Source organism: Gymnoscopelus braueri (genome assembly GCF_963280865.1).
Source record: "Gymnoscopelus braueri genome assembly, chromosome: 5".
NCBI lineage: Eukaryota > Metazoa > Chordata > Actinopteri > Myctophiformes > Myctophidae > Gymnoscopelus > Gymnoscopelus braueri.
Window position 1 is genome coordinate 6,324,115 of NC_137606.1, and position 20,545 is coordinate 6,344,659.

The 20,545-nt window shown below is 44.2% G+C and overlaps 1 protein-coding gene across 1 annotated transcript in view; it reads right to left on the reverse strand.

Moving 5' to 3' along the window:
* nectin1b (nectin cell adhesion molecule 1b) overlaps positions 1–20,545 on the reverse strand; it is a 144,352-nt gene that overhangs the window by 18,136 nt on the left and 105,671 nt on the right. The window contains exons 4-6 of the mRNA XM_080428831.1: positions 17,785–18,084; positions 15,556–15,673; positions 8,543–8,694 (exon numbers count right to left, since the gene is read on the reverse strand). Coding sequence (XP_080284957.1) covers positions 8,543–8,694; positions 15,556–15,673; positions 17,785–18,084 — 570 coding nt within the window. The remainder of the gene's footprint in view (positions 1–8,542; positions 8,695–15,555; positions 15,674–17,784; positions 18,085–20,545) is intronic.

A 20,545-nucleotide genomic window follows, 5' to 3' on the forward strand; every position in this document is an offset into this window, starting at 1 on the left:
TCATAGCGCGGCACTCAGTGCAGCGCTATGAACTTGTATATCTGCTATTTTTGAATAGCACAAAGAAATCTAAAAATGACACACAGATGCGTTCCCGGTCTTAATGGGTTAACTACCCATTGAACGCTTTGTGTGCGAGGACAACGTCTTACGTCCTTCCCCGGCTGCCACAGTATGTCAACAATTCTTTCCCTGCGTCGAGGCCTGCTGGGGCCAAAACAAAATAAAAACCATGCCGGCTTCTTTCTCAGGGGGTGATAATGACATAATTGCACGGCTGTGTCTTCGACAAAACCATCACTCATCAGGCGTTACAGGCTTGGGAAGCAACTTTTTAGACGGCTGCCGCATGGCGATTCCTTCCGAGTACAAAAGCACAATGTGACGACGAGCGGAAAAGCCGATCTGGTTAATGAGAGGACCCGTCTTGATCTTGGAGGGTTAACCACATCATCAGAGGCCTTTTTACTGTGGGCCCAGTCCCTTTCAGACATGACACAAACGGTTGATTGGCATTCTATTAGATGGTTAAAAGAAACGCTTGGAAAATGAATTGTCAAAAAATAGCTTTCATTTGAGGGCAATTTAATTGTCACTGTTTTTTTCCGGGTTTTTGTTTTTAACTCTTTCACTGCCAAGAGTATTTTCATAAAGTACTCCCCCAGTGCCAGCAATTTGCGTTTTTTTTAATTTTTTAATTTTGTAATTTTTCATTCAAATAAATTATCTGATTGGGTTTTTAAACCCATATTACAGTTCTACCAGTAGAGAGCAACAAATCGACATTGATGACCTCGCTGGCTCACTCGCCCCCTCCCAAATAGGCTCACGTCATATCCGGTCATAACCGGATGTTGACATTTTCGACAATCGTTGATCGGGCTAAATTACGATGTGATACACGACTACGATGACTGATCGTCACCCAGATCAAAGAGAGTAGACGTGGACCTATCCGTTCGTTTTTTATACCGTGTGAAAAACCGTGACTTTCCCTATTCTGGCCGAAAATGACCGCGGGAAAAAAAAGAGAAACGGAATCTGCGTCATGAAACCAGAACCCAATGAGTCTGAAGGAGTCAGGAAGCTAAAGTGATCATGAAAAATAAACAGAATAGCGCGACTACAGTCAAAAGTAAAAACTCGGGATTTCTCGTGCTGGCAGGGAGGGTACTCGGGAAAAACTCGGGATATCTCGGGGCGTGGCACTGAGAGAGTTAAGATGGCCTCCATTGGCCCTCTGGTAATTAGCTGATTAATCCGCTCTGACAGCCTGTCAACTGTATCTCAGGAGATTTCTCAATCGATGGTGGATTAGTGACATGCAGAGGAAAGAGCGGGGCGGACCTGTATGGCTCCATTTTTACCAACACTCCAGATTTTTTTGGTGTAGTGCATTGGTTCTTAACCTTTTCTGGATCAGGGTACACTTGAAAATCTCAAAAGCGTTCGCGGCCCACCCATCTGACGCGTTAAGAGAGCTTAGAGTTTGGTGTAGACGGAGAAAAAAGTAATTGGCTAACTCAGAATCAGTTTACTAAGTCTATAGAGGTAAAGTTCCTATTTGTTGGTACCACAATGAAAACACATTTCAACCATGATTTTTATTACATTCCATTTTTATATTAACTAGAGGTTTGGGCCCCTACACGGCCCTCACAACTAGAGTTCAAGCCGCTAAGCGGCCCTCACACGTACATCCGACTGATACCTATCAGTCCTTGTCCCTTTTATGCCCAAATATGGAGATCTATGCATCAGTACTTGTCCCTTTAATGCCCATATATGGAGTTCCCTGATGTCATCAGTATCATATGCCCATATATGGGCATGCCCTCTTTTGTGCCCATATATGGAGCCGACTGATTTGTTTGCGCCTGATGCCATGATGACACATTAGACAACACACTCCATATTTGGGCGTAGCTTCATTGGGAACTCCTTATATGGTTATGGCTGAGTCATGGTGACCTGAGCGTGATGTCAGAGATCCGCCCGCCCGCCGGCTGGTCCTTAAGCCAATTTCTATATGGGATTTTATATTAGCAATAAAATCGTAGTGTTTTGCCAATTATTTGGGGGCCCGCTTGCAATATCCTCACGGCCCACCAGTGGGCCCCGGCCCACAGGTTGGGAATCGCTGTGGTAGAGAGGACTTTTATTTCCCCCTCTGCCTCCCCTCCCCACTCTCAATCAACTCTCATTTTTCACCTGTGTCTCTTTTCCCACGGAGTGACGATTGATTAAAACAGGAGAGAGGATGCATTAGATTGTGACAAGCGGCAATGTATCGCGCCAACACATGTCCTTGCGAGAGAGAGAGAGAGAGAGAGAGAGAGAGAGAGAGAGAGAGAGAGAGAGAGAGAGAGAGAGAGAGAGAGAGAGAGAAAACAAAAAGCCACCCCCTGTGCGCCGCCGATGTGGTTGATGCCATCTCCGCAACAAACACTACCCCGCCGACTAATTGAAACAAGGTGCTCCGTGCCCCTATCTGGGGAAGCAGCCCGTCCCCCACTCCCACCCAAAACCGTCTGAGGGGAAACGGAGGGGGCTGGATTAGAATGCAGCATCTTTAAATGCTCTGTCAGTGATGTTTCCGACTGGGAGAAAATAGCTTTTCTACGGTACAAACAAGTTGTCAGGGGCATTTTATCTTCCTGGGGCACTGGAAAGTCACTGGCAGGTTATATTACTCTGTGAATGCACAAAATAAATAAATAACAAAAGCTCAAGAAAAAAAACGTCATAGCCAAAATTGACAGCCGCGCTGCCAAAATTATGCAGATAACACAACTAGCTGGGGTGCATTTGGGTAAATCAAGCACTTTAAAAGTGACAGAAATGTGCGCCATTGTTCTGGTAAAGAGCTTAATAAATTGCCCGTGCTCCCCGCTCTTGTGTTTGCCTCAACTGGGATCATTATGGATTGCGGAAAAAAACCAAAACAAAAAACAGGCGGTTATGTAACGCCGTGATTCATCAACGCCGCGGGGACTGTTTAATTCTCCTCGACGCACTCAAAATCCAACCATCTGTGAAATATCATGATATTCTTTTATTTATTTTTTACCTTTTAACGAGGGAGAGAAATGATTATTTTATGTTCCTGCACCAGGCAAAAGTAGTTTGCCGGTGCTTTGTAGTGTGTGAACTATTGAACAAATGTTCTGCAGTTATTGGCTTGGCCACCTTTTCCCTTTTATGCGGAGAGAACACTTAGCTAGCATTCCTGCTGCTGCTGCTGCAGAACGGCAGCCAGCACTACTTGTGTTCTTATCAGCCGGGTCTCAGCCAGGCCTGTCTAAAGGCCGTCTGGACGGGAGGCTCGCGGACACCGTTTTGAAGTTAATGAATGCTCGGTGCGGGTCCTCCACCTGTGCCTTAAGGGTCACCGCGCTGAGGCCAATGTCACGGCAAGCACAAAGCACATGAAAAAGAAGAGTGGAGATACAGACCATCTCCCGCCCTCACGTTCACCTTCCGGCTGTCTCATACATTCCCCTCGACACCCACGCAAAAAAAAAAAAAAAAAACTGCTGTTTCTGCCACAAATACAAAGTACGTTTGAGGCTGTGAGGCATCTTTAAACTGTAAAAATAAATACGATGAATATCCCTCTTTTGCACAGGTGCGCGTGGCTTGTGCAGTATTGTTTAACAACCAGTGGTGGACAGTAACTGAGTACATTTACTTGAGTATCTTCCTATAATTGGTCCTCAAAAATGCTCATTATAATATGATACCATTTCTTACGTAGGAAAGGACTCTTGGGACCCAACCTTGATATTATGAATTAACCACTTAAGCTCTATTTCAAATATATTTCAATACAGCAATGATATTAAAAAAGAAAATGTACTTCATCATTTGTACTTTTGAATACTTGAGTATCGTCTTTGTCGGGTGGAAACCTCATACTTGAGTATCGTCTTTGTCGGGTGGAAACCTCATACTTGAGTATCGTCTTTGTCGGGTGGAAACCTCACATGTCCAAAACTGTTTATTTTCAGGATTAAAATTCAAAAGTAGCAGATCTACAAGCTCGAGACGCGTCGCCTCGTGCCGCGTTTCGAGCTTGTAGATCTGCTACTTTTGATACTTTTGTGTGATGCTGTAGTATGTATGATCAAGTAGGGCGATAATTTACGGAAAAAAAAAAACAACAAGTAAAATATGGAGATGGGCGGTTTCTGCCCGACAGCAATGGTATAATACTTTGTCCACACCTCTGTTAACAACTGGTGAGGGAGATGTGCTGACAGGAGCGAATGCAGACGGGGGGTGGGGTTGTATTTCACGGCATCAGCGAAGGCAGAGGGGATATAGTCGAGGTCGATTGCGAATTTTCGGGCACATTAGCCGTAAGAGTATTGTGTGATCCGACTGTAAAATATTTTTGCTGTCGGGCAGAAACCTCTTATTTCCATATAACATTTTTTTGTTGTAAATTAACCCCCCCCCCTACCTGATTAGTCTACGGAGTCATACAAAAGCATCACATGTAGCAGATCCGCAAGCACGTTCTGAGCTTGTAAATCTGCTACTTTTGCTATTTTTGAATCTTAATCGTGGAAAGTAACAGTTTTGGGGAAATATGAGGTTTCTACCCGACAGAGACGAAATATAATATGCGGTTGCTCTTCTCAGGGGGACAAGGGCAGGCTGGGTAAGCAGGGTGCTTGTTTGTACCGTGTGATGCTGCAGTCTGTCTGGCAGACGCTTAACCACTTAAACCCCATATGGTTGACCGGAGTCCCTCAGGGATCTATACTAGTGTATTTTCAGTTTTCTAATATTGTGGGGAAAGCCTTCGCTGAAAATAGCCGATCTGCTATTTTCTGCGATAGCCTTCCCCACAACAAGGATGCTGGGGTTTAAGTGGTTAACCCATTAAGACCTGAGGCCGATTCTAAAAAATGTTTTCTAAACAGTTTTTTGAAAAAAAATAGTTGTTTTTTTTCAAGATTTTTCAAAAATAGCAGATATACAAGCTCATAGCACTCGGTGCCGCGCTATGAGCTTGTATATCTGCTATTTTTGAATAGCCAAAGAAATCTTAAGTGACTCAGATGGGTTCCCAGTCTTAATGGGTTAAAGCAGAGCTTCCGTTTCTAAGGCATAAGAGGAAAGAAAAACCTAAAACGCACACAATGATCTATTTGTCCCCACGTGACGATTTTTTATTTAGCCTTTCAGCCTATTTTCTCTGATTCATTACTGGATGTAGCCCAGGGGCAAAAAAAAAAGTAGAAAAAAAAGACATTTTTCCTCACAAGAAGAATGCACAGACTCTACAAACAATTTGTGCATTGGCAACATATTTTCCGGGTAAACCATAAACCATATATATTTGTTAACCCCAACCTAGTCCATGACTCTCCCTGACTACAGCGCTGACGACTGCAAATCTAGCAATACGACTATACAGTATACTAGTGGTTCTCAAGGTGGAGTCCGGGCACCCGACCGACCCCACCAAATTATTGATAGTTAGGAACCAAAATGAACCCTTACAGGTCTGTAACTAAAAATGTGAGTGTGTAAATGGAATCAAATTATTCGGTTCCATTTGCGCCCTCTCAAGAGTAATGGACGTCCGTGGCCTAATGCATAATAATATCTGGTGGTCCTTGAAATGATAAAGTTGGAGAACCACTGGTATACTGTATACATACAGATCATTCAAATGGTAGAGTCAGACAGTTTTTTGAGGCTGTCTGTGACGGGTTCCAGAATGCAACCGAGCCGCGTTGTGGACAGACCATGGCTCTCCAATGTGCATTTGGCGAGGACTAGTCTGGGCTGGCACCCCTCCCTTTGTTATTACACAGGAATTGGTCAGACATGATTCTGAGGGCTTATATGAGACGCTTTGCGAAATCGAGCATCCTGAAGAGAAAATTTGTGCAATTAGTTTTTCTTCTCCTCCTGCCATCCAGCAATGCAATAATAGACCAGCCGCTGGATCGTCTTTCTAAACGACTTAACCCCTGCCTATACAGTATGCATCGTAGTGAGACGAATAGCAAAAATAGCAGATCTGCAAGCTCACAAATGTGTCGCAATATGATATTTTAAAAATATTTGATCACTCGGACATTTTTGGAGACTAGATGTTCAGGCCAAAATCAACTAGCTCTGATCAGTCCACCAAGTGACACGAAACCTGTCCAATCAAATCCGGATGTTACGTTTGTGACGCCCACAGTCCACATACAAGGCAATTTTAATGTTTCGAAAAATCTTTTTTTTTTTTGGGGGGGGGGGATTTTTAAAAAATATTTTGGCCTATAATGACATGCCCAAAATAGGGACCAGCAGGTTGAAAGTGGTTGAAGTCGCACAATCCATACTAACCCCCCACCCCTAGTTTCAACAACTGCCATCATTTGGGTGTTTTGTCTTGGCACTGTGATGGAAGAAATGTGCTGTATGTGGCAAGTAAGTTTTCAAAGTCCAAGCAAGATGCTAAAAGGCTAAATCACAATGAATCCTGGTAAAGGTAAGAACAACGGCTGTCAAGGTAATATACTGCTTCAGACTCAGTGTTGTACACTACACCCTCAGATGGATTATGATCATTCAAACAATGGTGTGACTGAGAGCTGTACATACTATAGATCTAACATCCATTACATTTCTCTTACAGCACCCCTGTGGGTGTTAAACAATATGCAAAACTATGTGTCGCTGTAACTGCTAATTAGAGAGGTAAAAAAACAACATTCAAGACGATAATTTGTAGGCACACACACACACACACACACACTGAAAGGGAACACACTGTTCTCTGTGCACATACCAACTAACTGTTAATATTCAATGAACTCATAATGAAGACAAACGGACAGGGACGATGGCAGAGAGGCTCATTAATTCAAGCAATCAATGAGGGGAAAAAAAATCATCACAGGAATAGAAAATGACTTCAGTGCCTTTGTTTCTGCCATCACCGGGAATACTGTACGTTATGCTGTATGCTGTAGTTGTAATCTCTTTTGGAACAAAACCACTCCATTGCAAGCTGCCACACGACGATTTCCCAGAGATTAGATTACTTCTTTCGCTCGGCGCTTTGTTTGATATACGTTAAGGCTGGTTCGCGTGCCTTTGCGATTCCAATTACCACTCTCCCTCGCACCTGCTGTCTCCGCCAGGCAGATGTATGCGATGACATCACATCACATACCTTTTTAAGTGGCGTATACGGAAGAGAGAAGACATGCCGCAAGACAAAATGCAACAACAACAACAACAACAGTAACAGCAAGAACACAGAAAGCAATGAATGCACAGCTGCTCACTCAAACACAGCAGCCGTACGACAGAGCAACACAAACATGAGTCGTCATGCAGAGAGGTGCAAGTTAGAGCACGCCACTTCCCAGAAACCAGGCAGAACGAGCAACAGAGAGAGAGAGAGAGTGAGAGAGAGAGAAACAGAAACACAGAGGACAAGGAAGCCGAGCCAGTTCAACCAGAGCAAAACTGTGACAGTCTCTCGCAGTTTCACACACAGCCGGTACCAATACATGAAGGATGCCCACATTCACATGTCACACGGCAGAGCCAATATCTGGTCTCCCCCCTACCCCCACCCCCCAAACATGCAAAGAACCTGGGGGGAACCGCATTCGCGTGTGTGCCAACAATTATCCAGAAGGCAGTGGGGAAACGGATTCAGTTTTGTTCTCCCCCCCCCTCCCCCATAACCCCCATATGACAGAAGACCAAAAGAAAAGAGCGAAAAACAGGATCAGAGCCGTCGAAGAAAGACAAGAGTCAACGGCTGTTTTCGAGGGGAAGGCGAGGGTGTTTCTGTTGCACCCCTGCACCCGCTGCGTTGCTCATTGTTATCTTGGGTGACGACAAAACAGACCTGCTGTGTGTACATCAATATACCTGGATCTAGGGGCCGATGGGGGCCGGGGGGGGGGGGGGGGGTGGTGGACTGACACACACCGGCCTGTTTCATCTAGCCTGCTATAGTACAAAGCACTGCAGGGTCTAGCTTCAATGGGCATTGCAGGTGGGCAGTGCAAAACAAGGCTCTCACACACACACACACACACACCCACACACATGTACGCGCGCACGCACACACACACACCCACCCACACAGACGCGCGCGCATCTACGTGCACACACACACGCACACGCAATCACTTGGACCGCAGGCATTGTGTTGTGTGTGGGCTGATTTTGTACTGTACATTTGCACTCAAAGGGGAATGGATTCTGTGTATGTGTGTGTGTGTGTGTGTGTGTGTGTGTGTGTGTGTGTGTGTGTGTGTGTGTGTGTGTGTGTGTGTGTGTGTGTGTGTGTGTGTGTGTGTGTGTGTTTCGTATAGTTGAAAGGGACTTTCCAGAACGGCGATTGTGTTACCGACACATGCGATGGCGAGGGGTTATTGAAAATCAGAAAAATAAATACAAGCGAAAACCAAACCAAACCAAGAACATTCCAGAGGCCCAGAGCGGGGTGGCGGAGGGTGGGGGGGGAGGGGGCGAGCGGCGGGGGTCTTTTACTCGCGATTCTTACCCGTGATGTTAACCTCCACGGAGCCGGTTCGAGTGCCGATGCCGTTGGTGGCGTCACAGACGTACGTGCCGGCCAGGTCGTAGGTCACGGAACCCTTGAAGAACAGGGTGTTGTTCTTGATCTCCACGTTGCTGGGCAGAGAACCGTTCAGACTGCAGGGGGGGAGGGAGGGAGGGAGGGGGAGAGAGAGAGGGAGAGAGAGAATATTATAGACATCATGAGAGGATAGAGTTACAACCACATAGCAGTGAATCAAGCTCCCCCTTTCTCAAAGCAATACAAAAGACCTTGAAAGAGATGTTCCCCAGAGCAAAACAAAACCTGGATCTACAGTGTGTGTGTGTGCGTGTGTGTGTGTGTGTGTGTGTGTGTGTGTGTGTGTGTGTGTGTGTGTGTGTGTGTGTGTGTGTGTGTGTGCATGTGTGCATGTGTGCACGTGCGTGTGCGTGTGCGTGTGTGTGTGTGTGTGTGTGTGTTAGGGGGTGTGGAGGTGTGAATACCAAGAATATTTGACATCGCCGTCTCCCATCAATTGTAAACAGTGTGAGAGGAACCTCAGCATGTTCCAAGCAGGTAACTTCTACTGTAACAACACATGTAGGACGAAGACACTGTCGAAGTGGGGTGTGTAGGGAAAACAAACCCCACATGAGCCTCCCAGAATCCCTCGCTTTCCCTTTCTCTACAGCAGTGGTGTAAAGTAACTAAGTACATTTACTCAAGTACTGTACTTAAGTACAATTTTGAGGTATTTTGACTTTTCCTGGAGTATTTCCAATTTTCAGTACTTTTACTTCTACTCCACTACATCTCCGAGGCAAATGTAGTACTTTTACTCCTCTACAATTATTTGACAACTTTAGTTACAGGTTACTTTTCAGATATGAATTATGATATTATGAAACATACATTAACCACTTCAGCCCTATTTTATGCCTAGGCTATTTGAAAATAGCCGATCTACAACTCACAACGCGTCACAATGCGACGCGTTGTGAGCTTGTAGATCTGCTGTTTTTGAATTTGTTTGTACTTTTGGTACTTTAAGTACATTTTGATGCCAATACTTTTGTACTTTTAATCAAGTAAATTTAGAATTCTGGACTTTTACTTGGAACAGAGTATTTCTATATTGCAGTATTGATACTTTTACTTAAGTAAATAATTTGAGTACTTTTTACACCACTGCTCTACAGATGACTTCCCTCCCTAACGCTGTGCCTTAGGCACAGCGTTAGGGACACAGTGGTACGCCGACGTGTAAATCAGGCTCACATAACCACTTGAACTCTAGCGTCACTGTTCTGGAGAGCTTTAGTGCGGAGGGACCTAGTGTGCCCTGGGGGACCCTAAAGGGGATCTAAGGGGACTAAGTATAGGGTTTTAGTGGTCCCTGTTCACATGTCCCCTGGTGTGGCTTAAGTCCTCAGAAAAATCCTCCTCTAATTGTATGTGTCAAAAAAAAATGCTCACCACATAAACGTCTCTAAAAGCAAACTTACGGCAACTTAATCTTTGCTCTATCTTTGCCCTCATTTGGCATCCCAGTATCTATGAATATGTATTGGATCCTCCAGAATTTGGGCAATCCAACAGATATCCACAGAGAACGTCCAAACACAAACACCAAACGCACCGTGATGAAAACCTAAAAAGCCATTCACTTTCTCATTGACAGGAACCCACGTAGTGTCGGGAACAGAGGAGCGCTCGTTTTGGATCACTCAACGTCCTTGATGCATACTTCCTCATTTACCGCTGCATGTCTTAAGTCAGTATCTGATTGGCTTTCGGGGTGTGACGTCACACCCTGTCCGACTTCCATGCCCTGCATCAAACCTGAGTGCTGGTCTGAAAACCAGATTTTAGTTGTAAAACACTACTGTATATTAATGCTTTGGAGATATGCACAGTGTAAGAAACTACCAGGATTTTCAGTGTTAAGCTTTAGAAAGATATTAGTCAAATACGCCTGGGTTGTCAAGTCGTGAGAGGCCTCTGAGGTCCCACCAGTGTGCACAAGCATTTAAAAACAACAGCGTGGAAAATAAATGCAATGACATTACAGAGAGGCGACAAAACCGGGTCAAACGCTAACAATGGCCACGCATCAAGCACTTCTTAAATGGGTCAAACAAAGCTTTTCAGGTGCAGTGGGAGCTGTGAGCTGGCATATTATTCGTATAATTATGCGGTCCGAATAAATAAATGAATAAAATGAAGTATCTTTCTATCTCGAGAGTTGAGATATTCATTGAAGTGATAATACCAGATAATGGTCAGGAGGTTCCATAGCAGCGGTTTCTAACTACTTTTCCTTGATGTTTGACCCATGGAGCAAAAGCAAATCCATGACAAAGGAAACTCCTCTGTCTTAATAGGCTAACTCTGAGAGTGACGCTGAGGATGTTGAGACGTTTTTTTCCTTTTGCCACACACTCAGAACCGACCTGCGCACAGCCTTCAATACTCTTAAGTCGCAACTCAATAATCAGTCGCCTCGCAGGTCTATATCAACTGCTGACTGCTGCAGAAGCGCGATTGATCTGCGACAGAAATGAAACGCTAGCAAAGCCTAGAGCGATGCAACTCCTGAGGTTGCTCAAGATGTTTGTGTTTGTGTATGCGTGCGTGCGTGCGTGCGTGCGTGCGTGCGTGCGTGCGTGTGTGTGTGTGTGACTGTGAGAGAATAGAGGAAGACAGAGAGAGCTGTGATGAAAGGCAATCAAAACAGAACTTGACAGTGATGTTGAGTCTTTGGTGGCTACAGATAGACAAGACTGCCTTGAGATGTACGTGCGTGTGCGTGTGTGTGTGTGTGTGTGTGTGTGTGTGTGTGTGTGTGTGTGTGTGTGCGTGTGCGTGTGCGTGTGTCTGTCTGTCTGTCCACGTTGGCGGGAGTGGCAGACTTTGAAACAGAACTTGACAGTGATACACATTCTTTAGTAGCTGGAAATGTCTGTGTAGGTGTGTGTGTAGGGGTGTGTGTGTGTGTGTGTGTGTGTGTTTGTGTGTGTGTGTGTACGTGTGGGGATTCTGTCAAGAATATTCATGTGATCATCTTAAGAAATAATCTGCATCTGTCTTTCAAGATCAACTCGAGGGAGTGAGCATGGTATTACAAGCCTCCTATCAATTGCTTTGTACTTGATCTTGTTAATGACCAATGTGGATTTAATAAGGACTAATTACATAGTAATTAGGTCTATAAATAAAACCTACAAACAGATAACCAATTCCCAGCGGTTATCGCTGTACATCGGGGGAAAATAAATTAATAACTTATCTCCCTTTGTGTTTTCCACTTAACACATTGGGTGCCAGCATTTTTTCATAACAACTTACGTTGGGTGCCAGCATTCTCCCCATTGACTGCGCTTTGCTGTTTAAAGCTCTAGACTCCACGAGGAGCAAATCCATGTAAAAAAAAACATCCATTCATGTTGCGCGATGACCCTGGCTACAGCCTGGAACGATAACATTTCACTCGCGAGTTACAATGGGGGGGGATCGCGCATCGCGCATGACCGGTTTTCCCCACCGGAAACAGATTCGGAGATATAGGTGTTTTAAAGAAGGAAATAGACAGGAAGTGGATGGCAGCCATGTTTTTTTTTTTCCGGTGATCTATCTGGCCTATCCTTCTCAAGATCACAATGGGTACTCCCAGAGCTGCTCTAGCCCCGCCCGTGTGGAGAAAAACGAAAAAAACAAAAAGACATATTTCACGGTCTGGACCGTGTTCGGCACCGGACCGCTACTCTGCGCAAACACGGTTCAGACCGTGTTTGGCACCCGATGTGTTAAGTTGATTACGTGCTGTGAGGGGAAATGAAGAGACATGCAACACAGATGTTCCCTCAAAGAACTCCATTAATTTAGCATTATAGTTTGATGGTTTGTTGCGATAACCAGAGCGCTACAGTCTCACCAATGAATGTTACTCACCAGTAAAGTAGCTCCTCGAGAGGTTATTAACTAAGGAACATCAATCACTTCGTCTCCACAAAATCAAACCTCGCTCCTCACATTGTCTCAGCATTTTGCATGATTATTCCTGCTCTGACACTTCATTACGGTTTCCTATTAACCCCTTTTGTGAAGACATTTTGTAACTGTTGTGCGCTGCCCTAGGAGACGGCTAATGAGAAAATCTAAGTTGTCTCTATTTGCTTTCTTCAGAAGGACTTTGCGGGCAGCCTTTCTGCGCGCTTCATACAAGGCGGGGAAATAGAGAAAGATAAGATGGGATACAGGAAAAAGGCTGCACAAAATTTGTGTGGCTAAAAAAAAAAGCAGAGTTTCTGCTGCATCCACCATGTCGAGTCATCTGAGCCAAAACAACTCGCTACAAACTGGTACAGTGAAACAAAAGGTACAGAGACCAAAATAGAGCCACGGTTGCCGCTTTGAGCTGGAGTCTCGAATTGTACGTCGAAGACATTATTGTTCAACAACGGATAACAACAAATAATAAGGACTCAGCTGTTTGGCTTTGTGTATGCGGGATGGCAGTTCTCTGTAACGTGGGCATCCTGTAAGCCTGGGTTTTCTTTTTTTTTGGGGAGTTTTCCGTCGCAGCCTTGCACTGACCTCCACAACGCAGCCCGGAGGGAAACTTCACAACGGATTCGGTGCCTTGTTTCCAAGGCAGCGAGGGCCGTCCTCTCCTATCTGTCAGCAACAGCCCAACCATCGCATCCCTTCATCCTCCTCTCTCTCTCTCTCTCTCTCTCTCTCTCTCTCTCTCTCTTTTCCCCGGTGCTCTGGGCCTCTTCACCATCTCCCCCCAAATCTCACTGTCTGCCTCGGATAAAAATACCAAAAACGGATTCCTCTTATCTGATCTCAACTGCTGCGGCATTATACAGTGCGTGTGCATTTGTGTGCGTGTGTGTGTACGTGTGCGTGCTTGTATTACTGTACTTGTGAGGGCCAAACGTCCCCGTAAGTACAGTAGAATTTGAGAAATAGACGGGACAATTTTCCTGGTCCTCTCACAAGCGAACTGTTGGCGAGTGTTAGGTGTACACTTAGGAAAAGATGGGGGTTGGGCTGTAAGATTAGGCATTCAGAGGTTAGGTTTAGGTGTTGGAGTTTTCTCTATTTTGTATCTGTGTAGTTGTGTGGCGACGTCACACACCAAACATGTTTGCTCTATTTTCAATGCCATCCTAAAATTGTTATGTCCTCACTAGTATAGTAATACAAACGTGTGTTTCTGGTCTGAAAGCACTCAATGCCAAAACAATTAAATAAAAAATAACAGACAGGGACGGGACACTCCATGCCTCATTAAAATCCAACAGTGTCCTTTTGGAGACAGATGTTACGCGGGGCACAATGGTCTATTAATCCACATCCACTCAAGTCCGCTGACACATTCCTCCACCATGCCTTTCATTGAGCAATTACACCACAAATTGCTACATTTATCTCTCAATGTTGCTGTTTAAATGCTCTCATTTTTGGGGAACTCTTGATACACTGGGGACAATTTCACATTCAACGAGCTGTCCCCCCGCTGGGCTTTCCCGCTGACATCATAATGCACTACAATAAATAAAAGATTGCAAATCGCGTCAAATTACGGCGCGCCATTGTGCGGTTTAATTGCATCTCGCGACACACGCGGCCCTTAATATTTAAACAGCCGGCGACATTCTGCGCATAGCGGAAACCTCTGTGCCATTAGTCAAAGTAGATCATCCCAACATATAGGTTTGCTGGGTGAGATCCTCCTTGGCTTTGAAAACCCAACATGTCTCTCCCTTTTATTGCTCTGCCATGATCATTTGAGTGTGTGTGTGTGTGTGTGTGTGTGTGTGTGTGTGTGTGTGTGTGTGTGTGTGTGTGTGTGTGTGTGTGTGTGTGAGTGCGTGTGACTGTGTGTGTGTGTGTGTGTCTGTGTCTGTGTCTGTGTGTGTGTGTGTGTGTGTGTGTGTGCGTGTGCGTGTGCGTGTGTGTGTTTTGAGGGGAGGGGGTGGGATGGCGAAGCATCAATGTCAGCTCCTTTCGTTGCTGTCGAGTGGAAACCTTGTATCTCCATAATGTTAGCTTTTAATGTTATTTTTTTCGTAAATCAATGCCTTACCCTATCTTCAAGCCCACAACACTGTTGTATGCATGTACATTGGTTATTTTTGCTACTTTTGGAAGAAAAGTCTGTGGGTTTCATAAATACTGAACCAATGAAACGCATCAACAAAGAGCTTGTGACCAAACCCTATCTACACTGGATCCATGGGACCACAGGTTCCTTTGTTTCCCATTTCCGGGAAAAAGGCGACCGTTTGGGACATACGAGGTTTCCGCCCGACCACAGCGACAGTTTTGGTATGCAGTCCCTAATCCGTGGCTCCCTAGTACTTCCAACTCAACCCGAACCCCCTCCCCTCCCTCTCCTATCCCTCCTCTGGGTCAGTGCCAGAGTCTTGCCTCCGGCGCTCCCCGGGGGGACACCGTGCGACGGCGGTGTCGCTTTCAGGCTTGCTACCTGCACGTGGGGTACTTAGTCTTCAAAGGGAACACAGGCGCACACGCACACTCACACACGCGCGTGCACGTGCAAACAAAAAAACGCAAAGCAAACTAGGTTGTGTTTGGATTTGTCTCCCGGTATCTGTGACCATCAAACAGACAAAGGAGGGGATTTGTCGGTGCCTTAATAGGGCCATTGTGCGTTGCCTCGAGTCTACCGTCTTATCTTCATTACACATGTTATAAGCAAACAAATAAATGGAGAAGCAACTCTTGCTGTGAGGATGAAAGGAGTTAGGCGTGCGCTCATCTTTGAAGATTACACCGTTGTATCTGCCTCGGAACAAAAATGTTGGAGAGAACTAGAACTCCATTCCACCAGCTACAGTACGTGTCAAATTGCTTTCGCTATACGCGGCCCTGGGCCCCGCAGCTATTCGTTCACTGGTGGTATTTTTTCAAACGGAGTCATACATGCGACGGACGGCCACAGTGGGTTTGAAGGGGAGGGAGGAGGGTTCGATAACACTCACAGTTTCCACTGGTAGATGGTGACGGCAGGGTTAGCGTCAGCCCGGCAGGTCAGCTGAACATCCTGGCGATTCAGGTACCAGTTTCCATCAAAGCCTTCTATCTGCACCTCGGGTTCATCTGTAACAAAAGGCAGGAGGGTTCTGTCAGAATCTGCCTCCGACAGGCAGACATCCACTGAAACTGTGCTAAGAATTCAAAATGAACAATTGTTAAATTACTTGAAGTTGGGGGCCACAAGACTGTGTTCGTGGTTATCCGTTTGTTGTGTGCGCTACATAGGACTCAACAATGTCCTAACTTATTAGGGCCTGCTTCATACTCCATTCATGCCTTTTGATAGAATAATTTCTGTGCCAGTCCTTTATAATGCACAGGCTTTAGTCCGCACTGAAGAGACCCTAGTTTACTAAGGCTTTTGGCCAATAGTTTGATTATTGTTGTATTGTAAAGCGTCCTTGTGTTTCTGAAAGGCTTTGATTTAGAAAATAGGAAGTAGATATTTCAGTGTTCTGTGCATGGGTCCCTGGCGTGGAAGTGTCTTTGTGAGAAGAGTGGTCGAGGCAGGCTGGCAAGGTGAAGTGTTTACCTGTTCCTTTGAAGGAAAGGTTTTAGCTTTTTTGTTTAGTTTTTGAGCATCCGGCCCAGAGCACAAGGTGATGCACTTAATTAATCATTCAGCCCAGGGCACTATTGAGGATGAATGAATCATACTGTGTAAAACCTACAAGTGGGTGGAGATGTACCCTAACCCTAACTAACCAACTGATTGATTTGAAAGCCACTCAAAACTCAGAAATAGCTACAAATGGATGCCATGTGATGGATTAAATGAACTCAAAACTCCTCTGTTGTGATCTTTTATTTATGTTGATATGCCACTGAAATGTAGTGTTAGCTACAGTACCTTAAAAAACAGCTGAACTACTTGAAAGTTACATTATTCTGAAAGTAGAGAGAAGTAGACAACATTTCTGGCTGTTTTGTTTCTTTGTACCATGAAAGGTCTTTAATACTTTAACTTTTCATACTTGTACTTTTACTTTTGATACTTAAATACATCTTAACACCTTTTCTTAAGTACTTATGATGTGAGCTACCTGAACACTTTACAAGTGATTTTCTTAGGGGTGATTTAACTTTTACAGGGGTAAAAATGTCTTTCAGGTAAGATACAGTATCTGTACCTTTACTCTCAAGTATGGCTTTCAAGCACTTTATAAACCACTGTTTATTTATCCAAGTTAAAATGTTAAGGCAGAATCAGGCAGTTACTTGCAGCTATTTGTAACTTGCCTGCTTGACCGCTACCCTTGCACCAAAAAATTAATAAAATAATAGCATAATAAATTAACCCTTTAACCAACCAGTTACAAATTCCTCAACGGTTTCCTGTTTCGGTTAACTATGAAAATGTTGTTCATTTTTGTTTTCACGGTCTTGTGGCACCCAACTTCATGTAATTTGTGGCCCCCTGCCTAATCTAGCTACCCCAGACGTGCTACAACAACACGCAGGACGGCACTTATGGTCAACTCCGTCCCAAGCCTTCGCCCGTTTGACGTCTTGAGAGTGAGAATGCGTTGCCAGGGGTTCCCAGCTAAAGTTATTGATAGTTAGGAACGGAATGGACCCCGATGGATTAACTCATTGACTGCCATGGAAGAGATTTCTCGTCATATTCTGCTATGGCGCAGCCTGCCGTCGACGAGAAAGACAAGATTTATTTTTTTCCCCCCCACACAGAACCAGAGATAACGCAATCCGAAGATTTACTGCTCCATTCACTTTCTGGTTAACTGATTACTTAAAAATCCTGTATCTCGGCTCCTCTTTTTTTGCGATTTTTTTTGCCGAAACATGCTATTTTTAGCGCCGTAAAACAGGCGAACGGGAACGGGAAATTTGTTTTTGTTGCGGAAGCACAGTGAAACCCTCCGTGATTAGCAACCATCAGGGGATCAATCATACTGGAGATAAATATTCTGTGACTACTTGAAAAGGTAAGAAAATCGAAAAAAAATCTCTGGCAGTCTGGGCCTTGTTTAGTAGTACATACTCTGGCAGTGAAAGAGTTAACCCGTAAGAGTCCATTTGGGTCCATTTGTACAGCGTTAAATGAACACAGAGTGGATTGGGCTCCTGGAGATAAAATCGGGGGTTCCGTGGCCCTAATGCATATCAAACTGGGGGTCCTTGACATGAAACAGTTTTGAGTGCCACTGCCTTACACTGCACGTTGAGCACCACGCTGTCCATGATCCTCTCGTTGCGGTACGTCACGATGCAGGTGAGCTTCTGCTTGTGCGTCTCGCGGCTCGGCACCACGATGTAGTTGCTGCGGATGGTGATGGTGCCGTTGGCGTTGCGGGTCTCCTGGAACTGGACCTCCCCCTTCAACCTGGTGTCCCACTTGATCACGCTGGGGGGCTTCCCGTTGGCCGACACGCACGTGGCCACCGTCATCTTGCGCTTTTGTGGCCTCGCCACGATGGTCGGCGTGGTCAAGGTCATTCGGGTCACAGGTCGAGCTGTAGGAAGAGAGAGAGAGAGAGAGAGAGGGCAAGAGGGATCGGAGTTAGGGCTGGGCAATTGACATCATTCTTTTTGTTTTGTGACTACATCTGTAGTATTTTAGCATCAAAGCATTCCATTTCATACAGCAGTTACAATGAGGGTTGGTATACTATACAGGGACCGGAAGAACCGGAAGAACCGGAACCAACATTGAAGGAGCCGGAATCGGTTCTATCACATTTGGAAACGTTTCCGGAACCGGTTTAACCACACCATCAGAGCTGGTACGTGGACGGCCCTCCCGCTGCATGTTCCATCGTGACTACAGTGGAAATAACACTCCACTCACTATACAGTAAATATACATATACTGTATACAGGCTCTTGATGACTACATTCAACTGTTTGCTCTTGCAATTGACCCTAAAACATTCAGGAAAGAGACATTTTCTTTACATATTAAAGAGAGTTAACCGGAAATATATCGAAACTGATATTTAGAACCTCTAATCGTCTTAACCCATTTAGACCTGAGGCCGATTCTAAAAACGCCTTCTAAATCCTGACCAGAGTTTTCTGAAAAACTTCAAATATTCCTTCAACAATTACAAAAACATTATGTTGCTGTATACTCTACATAGCAACAACAACCCCAAAAGGGGTTCCTGGATTGAAAGGTATAGTTACGTATAGGGGCTCCCTTTTAATTCGGTTAATCTTGCTCATGTGGGTTAATCGAATAATCGAGGAGCAGGTTTGTATATATTAGAAACTTTATAATTTTTTATAATTACTAAGTCCATTTGTCTGATTAACCCTGTATTATACTTTGCTGTACAATGGGGGTGTACACAAATAGCAAACATTGTTATGTGCTTGTAGAGCTATTTTCACTTCGTTATCGAGGGAAAAGCTTGAAATAATCGTGATATCATTTAGATTTGAAGTTAAATCATTTCCAAATCTCACTTCAGCTTATAATCACCTCAGATTTGGAAACATTCATTTGAAGTACATGAAAATAAGCGGGTTGAGAAGAAAAAGCAATTATTGCGGTGATTGAAATCAAGGGAAGTCCTGCCGTCTTTCCTTGGAGCCAAATCGGTTGACAAATGCTTACACAGATGCAGAAGCCATTTGCCTTTCCAAATGTACAGTCATCCAATTTAAATCCTTTGAGAGCTGCCAATTACCAATTTGCTCACACAGAACATCAAAAGGCTGCCTTGAGCTCAAGCACTCGCACAACTGTAGGCAGTTATGAGGCGTGTATTTGTATGATATGAAGAAGCCTCTTCAGTTTTGGAAGAAGTACTTGTACCGATTCGTTTTTTGTACTTAAGAAAAAGTTGCAATACCAGAAAGTAGAAATACTCTGTTAGAAGCAAGTAACAGTCTTGCATTCAAAACTTTGCTTGAGTAAAAGTATAAAATGTTGGCCTCAAGCTGTACTTAAACAAAAGTAAAAGTAAACATACACAATGTTGTTGTGAAGGTATATCAAAAATAAAATAGCTGATCTACAAGCTCACAACGATGACATCGCAAACGCATTTTGAGCTTGTAGATCGCTATTTTGAAATAGCTGAAGAATAGGGTTTTGCATTAATACAAACAAATCTGCAAAGTAAACAGTAACTAATGTTTTCAAAGTAGTGGGGTAAAACAAATTACAATATTTGTCTATGAGATGTAGTGGAGTAGAGTATAAAGTATTGCAAAATGGAAATACTCAAGTAATGTAAAAGTCCCTCAATGTTGTAGCCAACAGTACTTGACTTGGGTTACTTTCGAGCCCTTTTTGAACACTCTTCAAGTACCTATCTATGCTCAGGTTCTTGACATTCCACAAGCCAAGGAAGTGCTAATGGAGACTTGATGACACAAAATGGGAGACTTGGAGTTGACAACAGGGACTACTTCAGCCAAGTGCTTTTCCTTTGCCGGGGCTTAATGAAAAACACAGTGACACTTAATTTCTAATTAGATCTCTAATCAGAGTCAACACGCAGCCCTTTCAAAGCTGCCTGTCTGCCAGATGAAAAAAACAAACCCCTGGAACGTCTCGTCCACCCAGAAAGGGATCTGTTGAAGTTTTTACGTCTCAACTTGTTTGTTTTTTATGTATAAAATTAATTGTACTTAATTTACGGCCCCCCTGCAGAGCTTGTCACTTGCTTTAACCCTTTAAGACCGGGAACGCATACTTTGTGTCATTTTAAGATTTCTTTGGCTATTCAAGAATAGCAGATCTACAAGCTCATAGATATAGCGCGGCACCGAGTGCCGCGCTATATATTTGTATTGAAAAATCGTGAACATTAATGTGCATATCTTTGAATATATATATTTTTAAAGCGAGCATTTGTTACTCAAATCTTTGCTTCTGGGGGATTCTACAAATGTATTCTAAATCCCAACAGTTTTTAGGAAAAACTTATTTTGCCATCAGTGGTTCAATGATTTGCACAAAAT